Source organism: Microcaecilia unicolor, chromosome 2, assembly GCF_901765095.1.
Source record: "Microcaecilia unicolor chromosome 2, aMicUni1.1, whole genome shotgun sequence".
NCBI classification, from domain to species: Eukaryota; Metazoa; Chordata; class Amphibia; order Gymnophiona; family Siphonopidae; genus Microcaecilia; species Microcaecilia unicolor.
In genome coordinates, this window is record NC_044032.1 from 104,761,898 (window position 1) to 104,778,075 (window position 16,178).

Sequence of the window (16,178 nt, forward strand, 5' to 3'; positions counted from 1 at the left end):
ATCATCCTTTGATAATTCAAGACCCAACTAAAAACATATTTGTTTTGCGATGTATTTTGCATACCCAAATTTTAATAACCCTACAGACATATTTTTAGGGCATTGTTTTTACATGGAAATTTGGAGTTTGAGGGACTAGCACTCTTATTTCTATTTATTTTCTCTATTATGATTGCCAACCTTTTCCTTCTTTCTGTATGTGATTAGCTAGATTTTATGATTAAGCTGTTTAGAAGGTCCTCCCCTTAAGTGGGGTATCGAACAATAAAGAAATTGGAATTATTGCAGAAGTGGAAGTTAAAAATTAGTGGATGTCTGTTGACTGGATAGATGTAAGGTTCATTGAAAGAAGGATGTTGGGCATCTGGTAAAAAAAAGAGGACTTTTACCAGAGGGGAGAAAAGGACAGAGGCTGTGAACTGCATGCTCTTGAGCCCAAGATGGAGAATTATGCCCTTCAAGGAGGGGTACAGAGAATGCCCATAGGGGAGTAAAGAAGTGACTAATAGGGTCAGGGCATGTGCTTTAGGCTGAAACATGAATCTGGCAAGAATTTCCAATGATTGGAAGAAATGGGTAACATGCAAGGGATGACCTGTGAAAATAGAAACTACAAGCCTACCCAGGCAGTCACTGCTAGTTTGAATTACATAATACAACTACTAACAAGTGTAAACATGTATGCTCAGCTGCGGGGGCAGAAAATGCTCCACCGAACTGAAAAATGGTAAATACTTTGTGCAGACTTTGGAGAACCGGTCCCAAGATTAACGTCTCAGCACGGTAAAGTGATACCCCTGTTTGATAACCTTATTGGGCAAAACCTGAGTTTATTCAATTTAAGACTTACTCAACCAGAGGGGCTATTGCACTACTTCAGTGAAAGCTAAGTTTTGGAGTTTTCTCTGTCGTTTATCTAGATTGTATTATCTAGCAAATATTCAGCAAAGAGACTGATTGTTTTGATATACTTTCTAAAATGATTTTTTTGTTCATAAGCAAACTAATATGGGTAAAATATAGCCCTATGAATGAGAGAGGACCGCAGACCGTATAATCTCTTGTAGATATTAAAGTCTTGCAGGTCAGACCTCGGTCAATGCTTGGTCTCTGAGGGCTTTACCTATATCCATTAAGAATTGCAAATCATCTTACCCTTTGGGTTTTATTTTTTTGCTGTTCTCTAGCATTGTGGTATTAGATTACGGAAATAAGGAGAACAGCTCATACTGTTTTCTTGATAAGATTATTTCTAAGGAAATCTTGCCTGACCAATTTACTTCAATTCTTTGAAGGAGTAAACAAACATGTGGACAAAGGGGAGCCGGTTGATATTGTGTATCTGGATTTTCAAAAGGCGTTTGACAAGGTACCTCATGAAAGGCTACAGAGGAAATTGGAGGGTCATGGGATAGGAGGAAATGTCCTATTGTGGATTAAAAACTGGTTGAAGGCTAGGAAACAGAGAGTGGGGTTAAATGGGCAGTATTCACAATGGAGAAGGGTAGTTAGTGGGGTTCCTCAGGGGTCTGTGCTAGGACCACTGCTTTTTAATATATTTATAAATGATTTAGAGATGGGAGTAACTAGCAAGGTAATTAAATTTGCTGATGACACAAAGTTATTCAAAGTCGTTAACTCGCGACAGGATTGTGAAAAGTTACAGAAGGACCTTACGAGACTGGGCGGCTAAATGGCAGATGATATTTAATGTGAGCAAGTGCAAGGTGATGCATGTGGGAAAAAAGAACCCGAATTATAGCTACGCCATGCAAGGTTCCACGTTAGGAGTTACGGACCAAGAAAGGGATCTGGGTGTCGTCGTCGATAATACACTGAAACCTTCTGCTCAGTGTGCTGCTGCGGCTAGGAAAGCGAATAGAATGTTGGGTATTATTAGGAAAGGTATGGAAAAAAGGTGTGAGGATTTTATAATGCCATTGTATCGTTCCATGGTGCGACTGCACCTTGAGTATTGTGTTCAATTCTGGTCGCCACATCTCAAGAAAGATGTAGTAGATTTGGAAAAGGTGCAGCGAAGGGCGACTAAAATGATAGTGGGGATGGGACGACTTCCCTATGAAGAAAGACTAAGGAGGCTAGGGCTTTTCAGTTTGGAGAAGAGACGGCTGAGGGGAGACATGATAGAGGTATATAAAAAAATGAGTGGAGTGGAACAGGTGGATGTGAAGCGTCTGTTCACGCTTTCCAAAAATACTAGAACTAGGGGGCATGTGATGAAACTACAGTGTAGTAGAGATTCCAAGATGGCGCTTTGATTACACGCACCTGAGTAAGCTTCCTGGGGACGCTGTGAATTGTTGCCTCTTGCGGGTCCCTCGACTCGTTCGCGATGGGAAAACAAAGGGGGAAGGTAAGGGAGCTTCCCTCGGCTCCTGGGCCCTCGTCAGCATTGAAGCAATCAATTTTACAGTTCCCCAAGACGCCACCGGGACCTCTTTGCACGCCGACTCCCTCTGCAACTGTCGACGCTTTGGCGTCGAAGGGAAGCGGAGACGGGGCTTCTCTGAGTCCCAGAGACCGCAGGGATCCACCACAGCCAGGAAGTGAACTATTTGCTGCAGCCCAGTCAGTATCCGACACCGAAGGGGTAAACTCGCAGCTGACAGAGGGGAGGACAGCGGTGAATTTGAGTGTGACCTTGGATCCTGTGTTTTCGGCCGAATTGGCCTTAAAGGTACTGCCACAAGGTATTGTTACCAAGCTCTCTTGACCTGAGACCCCACCACACCTCCTTTTACCATCTGGTGGAATATGCAAGCCCTCTACTGTGACACTTGAGTCACTGTGGGATATGGTATGCAACACTCACTCCTTTATGCAAAGTATGTTAAAATAAAATACTAATGATATTAAAACTCTTTCAGACGCAGTTCTGATACAGGCACAGGTGACAGCACAGCAGTCCTCTAAGATTGAAAAAGTGGATACCAAAATTCAAGAAATGGGGTCTTTGGAATCCGTCTTGGTTAAGGATAATAACTTTTTGCACAAACGTTTGGAATACCTTGAAAACCAGTCTCGGAGACTTAACCTTCGGTTCCTTAATTTCCCCAAATCTCCTTTAATTCCTCCAATTGAGATGGTGAAAAAATATATGATTGATGTTCTGGGAATGGACAAAGATTCATTGCCTCCCATAACTCGGGCCCATTACATCTGGAATACTAGGGGGATATTGGGAGACCCCCCTAGACGAGAAATGGGTGAAGAAATGAACCTTCCTTCCTTCCTGGAAAGTTCGCTGGAAGTGATTACCCATAGGACTACAATGTTAAGAGCCTATAATTTGCTTCCTTGTCTGTTCCTGAGGGTGTCTCCTGGGTCTTCTGGCTTTCAGGAAATATTCCACTATGAGGTGCACTTAGGGAGTAGAAATCCACGGGAGACGTATGTGTTAGGCGGTGAGAGTCTGATAGGTACGGACAGGGAGAGGGATCTTGGGGTGATAGTATCTGAGGACCTGAAGGCGACAAAACAGTGTGACAAGGCGGTGGCCGTAGCTAGAAGATTGCTAGGCTGTATAGAGAGAGGTGTGACCAGTAGAAGAAAAGAGGTTTTAATACCCCTGTATAAGACGTTGGTGAGGCCCCACCTGGAGTATTGTGTTCAGTTTTGGAGGCCGTATCTTGTGAAGGATGTTAAAAAAAAATGGAAGCGGGTCAAAGAAAAGCTACGAGAATGATATGGGATTTGCATTACAAGACGTATGAGGAGAGACTTGTTGACCTGAACATGTATACCCTGGAGGAAAGGAGAAACAGGGGTGATATGATACAGACGTTCAAATATTTGAAAGGTATTAATCTGCAAACAAACCTTTTCCGGAGAGGGGAAGGCGGTAGAACGAGAGGACATGAAATGAGATTGAAGGGGGGCAGACTTCAGCAAAATGTCAGGAAGTATTTTTTCATGGAGAGAGTGGTGGATGCTTGGAATGCCCTCCCGCGGGAGGTGGTGGAGAGGAAAATGGTAACGGAATTCAAACATGCGTGGGATAAACATAAAGGAATCCTCCTCAGAAGGAAGGGATTCCCAGAAGCTTAGCCGGCAGTGGGAGGCAGGGCTGATGGTTGGGAGGTGGGGATAGTGCTGGGCAGACTTATACAGTCTGTGCCAGAGCCGGTGGCGGGGCGGGTGGTTGGGAGGCGGGGATAGTGCTGGGCAGACTTATACGGTCTGTGCCCTGAAAAAGACAGGTACAAATCAAGGTAAGATATACACAAAAAATGGCACATGTGAGTTTATCTTGTTGGGCAGACTGGGTGGACCGTGCAGGTCTTTTTCTGCCATCATCTACTATGTTACTATGGTAAATGGAGGAGGTTTGCTGTCTGGTTTGAGGGCAAGGCCCTAAATCCTATTTTCTTCCCTACACAGAACCTGCTTGAATACCTTCTGCACCTTTAAGGCTAACTCTGTAATAGTTCACTCTAGTGAATTAGTGCTGCTTATCAACGTGTAGAGGGTAAGCCCATCTGTGGACAGCCTATAGTTTGCTTTATGAGAGGTTTGCAGTTGAAAAAGGCCCCCATCAAATCTTCACTTGTGTCATTGGACCTCAACGTTGTTCTTACCCAGCTGATGAAAGCTCCTTTTGAGCCACTAGATTCTTGTCATCTGAAGTACTTGACCTGGAAGGTCATTTTCTTGGTGGCTGTTACTTCACCTCGCAGGGTTGGTGAGCTTCAGACCTTAGTGGTGGATGCACATTATACTAGATTTCCTCACAACAGAGAAGTCCTCCGCACGCACCCTAAATTCCTGCCTAAGTGTTGGCATTCCATCTGAACTAGTTGATTGTCTTGCCAACATTCTTTCCCTAATCTCATGTCCATGCTGGCGAGAGCGCCTTGTGCTCCTTGGACTGCAAGTGACCATTGGCCTTTTACTTGGAGTGAACTAAGCCCCACAGACAGTCCACCCAAATTTTTATTTCAGGATGGGGGGTTGCTGTCGGGTAATGCATAATCTGTAATTGGCTGGCAGGTTGCATTTTTTTTGCTTATGCCCAGGCTGGGCTGCTCAGAAGGGTCATGTTAAGGCTCAGAATGGCTGCATCAATAGCCCACTTGTGGTCAGTCTCCATTGAAGAAATTTGCAAGGCTGAGATGTGGTCTTCAGTCCACACATTCACATCTCACTACTACCTTGATCAGCATGCCCAGACAGTACTGCAGAATCTGGAGTTCAGAATCCAACTCAACCCTCCTAGGCCCATTTTGTTCTGTTGCTGGCTGCACTCTCAGTTTGTATATAGTTTCAGGTTGATCTGTGTTTTCTCCTCACCATTGTGAGGCCCAACTGACCAATGGTTATTGTTTTCAGTGAGCCTGTTTGCTAGGGATTCCCCATGCGTGAGAATAATAGGCCTGCTTGTCCTCAGAGAAAGCAAATATACTTACCTGTAGCAGGTAACCCTCCCACCATCCCTAGGAGTTGTCTCCTCTTTTTTTTTTTCATATGCTATAGTATTCGACTTGTGGTCCCGTGCTCTTTTGGCGGGCGGGAAGACACTTGTGCATGCTCTGCTCCACAAAGCTGTTTTCAGCTTCATATAAACTCCAAACTGGGCAACGTGGGTTGCTTTACCCATGTGTGAGAATATAAAGCTTGCTGTCCTCGGAGAATACCTTCTACAGGTAAGTAATCTTTGCTTTTTGCACCAATGCATGGTAAGTGCAAAAGCTTACTGCAGTTTAGAAGTCAGGCCTCTTAATGTTACAGATGAACTCACTTCTTAATCTTGCACGATATGAGTTTATTATGCATGTGTTTGTAGTTTGTTAAATGAGTTGTGTTCGAATTTTCATATTACAGCTACATAGGAACCCATGGGATTCTACATTTGAAACACATTAGTTCTACAAGTGTTAGTACATTTTTGTTTTGGATTTTTTAATTTGACTCCTAGTCATGGATTTAAATTGGTTTTTAGAACTGTATAGAGTGATATGTAATCAGATCTATAAAGAAATATAGAAACAAAATATGATTGCAGATATTTGGCCTATCCATTCTGCAGAGCCATAGCAACTAATGCATTTTACAATCCCATCCTCTTCCTCAGAGATCCTTTCTGCTTGCACAATACTTTCTTGAATTCAGATGGTTCTCGCCTCTCCCACTTTCATTGGGAGACGATTCCATACATCCAACACCCTTTCAGTAAAGAAATATTACCTACAGAGTCTGTCCCTTTTCACCTTTGTCCTTAGGCAGATATATAGAAAAGGTAGATCATATTAAACCAATTCAGTTGCTATGTCTAGCAAGAGAGAATGTATTTAAATATTTGTGTCTGAGTAACTAGTAGACTGGAGACTTCACAGGATATTTTTTCATAGTGTTCAATATTTAGATTTCTCTTTCTTTCCAGGAATTTCTACATGCAGTTTTTGAGCGACTGAAACAATTTATGGAATGCTGTAAGTAGCTCTGAAGTACAATAACTTCCTTTTTATGCTTTATAAATAACATTTAGGTAACATTATTAGCTGCTTTTATTTATTTGTTTTAATTCAATTTTCGAGCAAAACAAATGAAACTTGCTGATGATGTACTGTCATTCTTCAGTACATTGCTTCTTTAAAAGCATAAATAACTACATTATTCATATGAGCTGTGAGGAACCCCTGAGGGTCAGGGAAGAAGGGATCCGGGAGAGGAGCAAGATGGGTAGGTTTCATACCCGGGATTCCAACTACAAGTCCCAGGATCCCGAGGGAGTGGAGGGGAATTGGCTGAGGAGGAATAATCAGGAGGGAGAGGACCAGCTGGGGACCATAAAGGGAGGAGCCCATGGAATGGGAGGTGGAGAAAGAGGTCGGAGAGGAGATCCAAGCCCAAGATGACTGGGGAAGTGAGCTCATGGAGACTGCTGCTCTAGCTCTAGGTACAAGGGAAGAAGTTGAAAGGCTTCGTAACAAACCTTCTTCAAGGCTGGGGAAAGCTTGGAGGAAAGGTTAAGCAGCTGTTCCACTCAATGGGGAGAGAGGTGCCGTGCTGTAAAGCAGTGAATGATTTCAGCTGTGGCCAGAAGTCAGACCCGGCTGGAGAAAACAGGTAGTGACTTGAACTGTGTCCAGGAACCTGGCCATGCTGGGGAAGCAGTGAGTGATTTGAACCATGTCCAGAAGTCATGCCATGCTAGGAAGCAATGGATGCTTTTGTGGTATGACTAGAGGTGGTGACTTGTTCTCCAGCTGACTTGCTGGGGCATTTAGTGACAGATGAAAGCTGTCTGTTATATGTCATTTTGAGTCTGGAGTGGTAGATTCTACTAATGCAGCCGCAAGGAACCCAACTCGCCGAGGTTACACCGACAGCTCCAATCATAGTGTGTGGAACCAACCCAGATGTGCCCACTCCAATTCAGAAGGTCAACTCTGTGGCTTAGGAGGGAGATGGAGTGTTTAGGGAAACACAGCCCGGCTCAGTGATGAAGTTCTTGGAAACCAACCATCTTGGTGGCAGGAGAGTTTTCTCAGTCTAGGAAGGCAACATCTTCAGCAATCCAGTCTTATTTTTCAGATTTTATCACAGTTCTCTGAGGGACAAGCAGGACATTATATTTTCGCATATGGGTAATATCATCGTTGGAGCCATGTTGCAGGAACACTCCCCAGTGTTCTTATTCTCAAAGCTTTTTTGAAACATGTACTTTGCATTCATGTGCCTTCCCACCTTCCACTGCTATGTAGGACCAGGGCAGTTTTTCTTCATCTACAGAGCAGAGAGCTTGTCTCTACTACTTCTTCCCTCAACTTGCATGTTCAGCTTTTTTGGGGGCTATTTTTGTCACATTTTTCTAACTCTTGTGTGCAAGTTCTTACACAGGGCCACTCCCCCTCCCATTTAGTTTTCCTAGTTTTTTTGGCACTTTAAAATTTTCTTTATTTTTCACAGCTCAGTAGGCGCTTTTAAGCATCAAGCATCCCAGTCGGGTACATTTTTCATAATTGAGTAGTTTGATTTTGCATTGGCTATTTTTCCTGACATGTCCTAGAAAACTCCCAGTGGTTTTATGAAGTGTCTCTGATGTGGCAGGACCATGTCCTTAACAGACACCCATAGCTGGTGCCTGTCATGTCAGGGATCATAATCCTCCTTCTTGTAAACTGGGTTCATATATGGCAAGATGTATTAAAAGTTGGTGAGGAACCGTGTGTGAGACCCAGAGCAAGGGGTTGGGGGTGGGCTGGAGAAATAATGCAGCCGGACAAAAGGGATGAACAAGAAATAAGTATTTATTTAAAGAACGCCCTTGGCCTGTTCCTCTCCAGGGCCCGAGACATAGTGTTGGTAAACTTCTGCAGTTTAGGAAACACAGTTATTAAGCAGGCCTCTAGTGGCAGGCCTAACAGAAGTTATGACTGCTAGGGTTGCCATGCCCCAAACACTATAGTTCTTGTTTTCTCTCAGAAGTCCAGGTCTTGCTTTAGCCAGACCTCAGCAAAGCTTGCGAGTCTTAACAAAAGCACAAGGTTGGCTTACCTCAGGCAGGTCACAGCAGCTAGATGTATTCAGTCAAGGCATAGACTGTGGCCAGTTTTTCCTCCCCTCTGCCCCCTTAACTTCAGCCTGGTCTTGTCTTGTATGCTCTTTTTATGGGCTCCACCCCTCCCGTCTCACTTCCTCCCAGGGTGGGACCAGTGCTCTTAAGATGGTCCTGGCTATCAGAGGGACCTTTCCTAATGGAGAGGGGCAGTGTTCTATAAACCCCCTTACACTTTGCAAAAAAGAGTTTTGGTGCAGAGCAGTCTGGTCTATTGACTTTGGTATCAGTGACATCAGTCCTAATGACTTCCTTAGCTTCATCATACACTGGGGACACATTGGCATCAAGGTGGTCTCCACATGCCTTGACGTGGTCTTACACCTACGGGTTTTGAACAAATACCCATCAAAGTAGGAGGTCATGATGATTTCCCTGGACGCCTTGATCCCCATGATTCAGGAAAAATTAGCTGTGCTGTCTAGTCTTAAAGGAGGCCTACACCCATATTCAGATATGTCACTCACAGGAGGTATCTAAGATTTCAAGTAAGGAAACACCACTGCCAGCATTGCACCTTGCCTTTTGGCCTTTTTTCAACTCCCAGAGTATTCATAAAATGTCTTACACTAGTCGTAGCATTGCTATGTAGATTGGGAGTACATGTGTTTCCCTACCTAGATGATTGACTGATAAAGAGCACATCAAAGGAAGGAACTCGGGAATCAGCAGAACTATTCAGGTGCTAGAACTGCTAGTGTTTGTCATTAAGTAGCCCAAGTTCCATTTCTTTCCAGTACAGTAATTGGAGCTTATAGGAGCCCCCCTATACCCAGGAGAAAAGCTTGAACCGAAACTGCAACAGCAAATAGAAGCATTGGTCTCCGTAGCGCTGCAAGTTCTTCAGAGCAAGCAGGTTTCAGCTGGGCAGAAGTTGAGAATATTGGGCCACATGGCCTCCAATGTACATTTCACGCCCATGACACACTTCCATTTGAGGCTGAAGTAGTGGACCGTAGCATCTCAGTGGTCCCAAACCACAGGGAACTTAATGGATACCATAACTATCATTCCTCTTCTTGAGGAATCTGTCTTGGTGTACAATTTGAAGTAGTTTGACTAAGGGACTACTAATCCAAATTCCTTTACCTTATAAGACACTGATGACAGATGCATCAAACCTGGCCTGTGGAGCTCATGTAGACATGCTCCACAGCCAAGGTCAGTATTCTTCTCAGGAGGCTGGGCATCATATCAACCTCCTGGAACTGTGGGCCATATGGAGCCCTCTAAAGGTTTTTAGAGGTTGCCTAATGCATCAAATTATCCCATTTAAACGGACAATCAGGTTGTGATATATTAACAAGCAAGAAGGTACAGGATTGGTGCTCAGAGCCACTTATCTGGCAGGGAAGAGCAACTGTCTGGCAGACAGACTGAGCTAGATAAGGCAACCACATGAGCAGTGTGGGCAGTAGCCCTGGAGATCTTCTGAGAGTGGGGCCATCCTCCTGTTAGATGTCTTTGCCACTCATCTGAATAACTTATCTCTTAGTACAGTTCCAGATGGGGATCACATGTCAGACTAGCCTCGGATGCCTTTCTCCTCATTTGGGAGGAGGGACTTCTGTATGCATATTCTCCCATACCTGTCATAGGGAAAACTCTGCTGAATCTCGAGCTATCTTGGAGGAGGGAGGTCTCCCAGAAGGTGAAGTAGGAAGTACTCCTGTAGCTAGGACCTACCCACCAGAAGATCTACTATCCTCTCGCACGAGGATAAATCTCCAATGGCTGACCCGGAGGAAAAGGTTAGAACAGCTGTCATACTTGGCGATTCATTCATTAGGAATGTAGATAGCTGGGTGGCTGGTGGGCGGGAGGATCGCCTGGTGTCTTGCCTGCCTGGTGCGAAGGTGGCAGACCTCACACGGCACCTAGATAGGATTTTAGGTAGTGCTGGGGAGGAGCTGGCTGTCTTGGTACATGTGGGTACCAATGACGTTGGAAAATGTGGGAGAGAGGTTCTGGAAGCCAAATTTAGGCCTTTAGGAAGAAAGCTCAAATCCAGATCCTCTAGGGTGGCATTTTCTGAAATACTACACATTCCACGCGCAGGGCCCAAGAGGCAGGCAGAGCGCCAGAGTCTCAATGCGTGGATGAGATGATGGTGCAGGGAGGAGGGTTTTAGATTTGTTAGGAGCTGGGCAACATTCTGGGGAAGGGGGAGCCTTATTCCGAAATGATGGGCTCCATCTTAACCAGGGTGGGACCAGGCTGCTGGTGTCAGCATTCAATAAAGAGATAGAGCAGCTTTTAAACTAGATATGGGGGAAAGGCCGAGAATCGCACAACAGCGCATGGTTCGGGATAAGGTATCTTGCAAGGATACTTCACAAACAGGGAAGGTAGGGTTTCTGGATAGTGAGGTTGCACAAGAGACCGTGGTAGGCCAGGTGCCTTTAAATACAACTAAAGATCAGACAAAAGGTGGGAAATCAATAGTGTCAAACACTAATCATCATGCAAATAGGAACAATAAACATACTCTGAAATGTCTATATGCAAATGCTAGGAGTCTAAGAAATAAGATGGGACAGTTAGAATATATTGCACTAAATGAAAAATTGGATATAATAGGCATTACTGAGACCTGGTGGAAGGAGGATAACCAGTGGGACACTGTCTTACCGGGGTACAAAGTATATTGTAGTGATAGGGTGGACCGGACTGGTGGAGGGGTAGCATTGTATATTAATGAGAGCCTTGACTCAGATAGATTACAAATTCAGCAGGACACAAATCACACCTTTGAATCATTGTGGGTTGAAATTCCATGTAGAAAAGGGAAAAGGACAGTGATAGGAGTGTACTACTGTCCGCCTCGCCAGGATGAGCAGGACGACGCAGAAATGATAAAAGGAATCAGAGATGCAAACAAAATGGGCAATGCGATAATAATGGGTGACTTCAATTACCCAAATATAGACTGGGCAAATGTGACATCGGGACATGCTAGAGAGGTACAATTCCTTGATGAAATCAAGGACATCTTTATGGAGCAGCTGGTGCAGGAGCCGACGAGAGAAGGAAAAATTCTAGACTTGGTCCTTAGTGGAGCGCATGATCTGGTGGGGAACGTTATGGTACTGGGGCCGCTTGATAACAGTGGTCATAATATGATCAGTTTTGATATCAACCTTGAAGTAACTATACGTTACTTCAAGGAAGTCAAATACGTTAGCGTTTAACTTTAAAAAAGGAGACTATGATAAAATGAGAAGAACGGTTAAGAAAGAACTTAGAGGGGCAACTGAGAGGGTAAAAACTGTACAACAGGCATGGATGCTATTCAAAACTACCATCCTGGAGGCCCAGACCAAACATATTCCACGAATTAGAAAAGAAAGATGGAAGTCCAAAAGACAGTCGGTGTGGTTAAAAAGTGAGATGAAGGAAGCTATTAGGGCTAAAAGAAACGCCTTCAGAAAATGGAAGAAGGAACCATCTGAAAACAACAAGAAGCAGCATAAGGAGTGTCAAAGCAAATGCAAGGCACAGATAAAGAAGGCCAACAGGGATTATGAAAAAAAGATAGCAGTAGAGGCAAAAAAACATAGTAACATTTTTTTTGGTATATTAAAAGCAGGAAGCCGGCAAAAGAATCGGTTGGGCCGCTGGATGACCAAGGGGTAAAAGGGTCGATCAAGGAAGACAAAGATGTAGCGGAGAGATTAAGTGAATTCTTTGCTTCGGTCTTCACCGAGCAAGATTTGGGTGGGATATCAGTGTCGGAAATGGTATTTCAAATGGACGAGTCGGAGAACCTTACTGAATTCACGGCAAACCTGGAGGACGTAATGGGGCAGTTCGGTAAACTGAAGAGTAGCAAATCACCTGGACTGGATGGTATTCATCCTAGAGTACTGATAGAACTGAAAAACGAACTTGCGGAGCTACTGTTAGTGATATGCAATTTATCCTTAAAATCGAGCGTGGTACCGGAAGATTGGAGGGTGGCCAATATAACGCCGATTTTTAAAAAAGGTTCCAGGGGAGATCCGGGAAATTATAGACCGGTGAGTCTGTCTGTGCCGGGGAAAATGGTAGAGGCTATTATTAAAAACAAAATTACAGAGCACATCCGAGGACATGGATTACTGAGACCAAGTCAGCACGGCTTTAGTGTGGGGAAATCTTGCCTGACCAATTTACTTAAAATTCTTTGAAGGAGTAAACAAACATGTGGACAAAGGGGAGCCGGTTGATATTGTGTATCTGGATTTTCAAAAGGCATTTGACAAGGTGCCTCATGAAAGGCTACAGAGGAAATTGGAGAGTCATGGGATAGGAGGTAATGCCCTATTGTGGATTAAAAACTGGTTGAATGATAGGAAACAGAGAGTGGGGTTAAATGGGCAGTATTCACAATGGAGAAGGGTAGTTAGTTGGGTTCCTCAGGGTTCAGTGCTAGGACCGCTGCTCTTTAATATATTTATAAATGATTTAGAGATGGGAGTAACTAGCGAGGTGATTAAATTTGCTGATGACACAAAGTTATTCAAAGTCGTTAATTCGCGAGAGGGTTGTGAAAAATTACAGAAGGACCTTACGAGACTGGGCGGCTAAATGGCAGATGACGTTTAATGTGAGTAAGTGTAAGGTGATGCATGTGGGAAAAAAGAACCCAAATTATAGCTACGTCATGCAAGGTTCCACGTTAGGAGTTACGGACCAAGAAAGGGCTCTGGGTGTCGTCATCGATAATACACTGAAACCTTCTGCTCAGTGTGCTGCTGCGGCTAGGAAAATGAATAGAATGTTGGGTATTATTAGGAAAGGTATAGAAAACAGGTGTGAGGATGTTATAATGCCGTTGTATCGTTCCATAGTGCGACTGCACCTTGAGTATTGTGTCCAATTCTGGTCGCCACATCTCAAGAAATATATAGTGGAATTGGAAAAAGTGCAGCGAAGGGTGACAACAATGATAGTGGGGATGGGACGACTTCCCTATGAAGAAAGACTAAGGACGCTAGGGCTTTTCAGTTTGGAGAAGAGACGGCTGAGGGGAGACATGATAGAGGTATATAAAATAATGAGTGGAGTGGAACAGGTGGATGTGAAGCATCTGTTCACGCTTTCCAGAAATAGTAGGACTAGGGGGCATGCGATGAAACTACAGTGTAGTACATTTAAAACAAATTGGAGAAAATGTTTCTTCACCCAACGCGTAATTAAACTCTGGAATTTGTTTCCGGAGAACGTGGTGAAGGCGGTTAGCTTGGCAGAGTTTGAAAAGGGTTTGGACGGTTTCCTAAAGGACAAGTCCATAGCCTCATCCTCTCCTTTCCATATAACAAATACAAACCCACAACCATAAATACTCCAGGACGTACCCTCCCTACCTCGGACAGTTTGAAAATACTCGGTGTCGTACTCGATCGCAACCTTACCCTCGAGAGCCAAGTAAACTCTGTAACAAAGAAAATGTTCTATTCAATGTGGAAGCTCAGACGATTAAAACCTTTCTTCCCAAGAGCAACTTTTCAATACCTAATATAATCAATGGTCCTAAGCCATGCAGATTATTGCAATGGAATCTACGCGGGCTGCAAAGAACAACTCATAAAAAAAACCCCAGACTGCCCAAAATACAGCAGCCAGGCTGATATTCAGCAAAACACGCTTTGAAAGTGCCAAACCCCTCCGAGGAAAGTTGCATTGGCTCCCAATCAAAGAACGGATCATCTTCAAAATCTGCACCTTAGTCCACTAAATCATGTACGGCGTAGTCCCAGGATACATGACAGACCTTATAGACTTAACAATAAGAAACAAAGTCAGATCATCAAGATCCTACCTAGACCTACACTACCCAAATTGCAAAGGACTGAAATACAAAACAACTTACGCAGCCGGCTTCTCCTACATAAGCACATAACTATAGAATGGGCTCCCAAAAGCTGTGAAAACAATCCATGACCACTTGAACTTCAGGAAATCACTAAAAACCCACCTCTTCAAAAAGGCCTACCCCAACGACCCCACGTAACCCTCTTCACCTACCAACACAGCATTCCGACCCTCCACTTATACCTCATACGATCACTATACAACTTTGTATTTGGTATCCACCGACTGGGCAAACGCCTTTGACGGTACTATGCAAGCCACATTGAGCCTGCAAATAGGTGGGAAAATGTGGGGTACAAATGCAACAAATAAATTTTCAAAATATTTTGGCACTTCCTGGAAGTAGTTGAATGGGGAAAAGAGAGTTGTTATAGGGGAAATTGACTAAATAATACTTATGATTAATTAAAAGGTAAACAAAAGCATATACATATTGGAGGTAATTTTATAACAGGTTGCCTAGGAGAAATCCAGAAAGGTGCTATGTAAGCCTGTTTTATTAAGATAACCTAGGTGCCCTGTGTGCCTTTATAAAACAGGCTCCCAGTGCAAGCTCCAAAAGCACACAGATGCGCATTGTACAAATCTACACTTTCTTTGAAAAAGGTGTAAATATGTGCATGCACTTGATGCATGTACCTGCATATTTTATAAATTATGAACATCAGAACTCCGCCAAAAATATGACTTTGGGAAAACTTGTACATAGATTGGAAAGAGTGGCCGACTTTTACACTTGTACCTACTTTTTATGGACATAAGTGATTGTACAATTAAAGCTTTTTTCCAAGTAGAAATAACTTTTTAAAATTACTTCCAAAATGTTAGCCCTATCTTCAGGTTGATATTTAATACATTCATCTGCTATGTGCAAATAGTCATTTTTAAAAGAACTCTTGCTTCTCTGTTGCCTTGTTGAATTATCATTTATATATATATATATATATATATATATATATATATATATATATATATATGTTTTAGTATCTATTTTTGTTTTTACATGTGTATTAATCCCAAGTGTTCTATGTGTCTGGTGTCTTTTTTGATAGGTAGAAGAATAGGCCCAGGGAATACGTGCAGAGAGAGGTTGGAAAAAGTAATTATTCTTTTTACTAAAGTGGTAAGTATCTTGTTAGCAGCTTGTCTCCAAACTGATATTTTGTCTCAGTTGTCTTATCAAATTTAAGGGGTAATTCTATAACTGGATATCTAGAGGTAGGTGTGTGAATGCTGAGCACTGAGCAGTAATTCTATAATAGCATCTGTGGGTCAAGATACCGTAATATAATACTAGCATAAGTCACCATTGACCCACCTAATGTTAGGCATGAACAGTTATGCCAAGTCAATGACGTGTAAATATTCATGCCTAAGTGTTCCATGATATGCATGTAAGTTATAGTATTCTGTATTATGCATGTAAGGTTATACATGTCTATGCCCCCTCACGCTCTGCCCAAATATTTGCCCCTTCCTGTCATGTGCGAATGCACTTATGTGCTACTTTATAGAATTGCATGTAGTGCACATAGATTCATAAGTGTTAGGTGTCTCGGCTATGCGTGTATGTTAGAGAGTTGCATAAGGACAGAAATTTCACTCGTCCCCGTTGGAATCTAACCGTTCCGCTGGTGGTGTAGCTACAGGAGGCCTCAGGGGCCCAGGCCTCCCCTCCCTCTCTCAGGCTTCCCCTACGCTGGTGGAGAAATAGGTGCCTGAATTTTAGACACCAACTTCTGGC

General features: G+C 43.4%; 1 protein-coding gene across 4 annotated transcripts in view; it reads left to right on the forward strand.

Moving 5' to 3' along the window:
- Nucleotides 1-16,178, forward strand: part of IPO11 (importin 11) — an 813,637-nt gene that overhangs the window by 91,472 nt on the left and 705,987 nt on the right. For all 4 annotated transcript variants that reach the window (XM_030193171.1, XM_030193174.1, XM_030193172.1 and 1 more), the window contains 2 exons: nucleotides 6,401-6,449; nucleotides 15,487-15,557. In XM_030193171.1, the coding sequence (XP_030049031.1) occupies nucleotides 6,401-6,449; nucleotides 15,487-15,557 (120 nt within the window). The remainder of the gene's footprint in view (nucleotides 1-6,400; nucleotides 6,450-15,486; nucleotides 15,558-16,178) is intronic.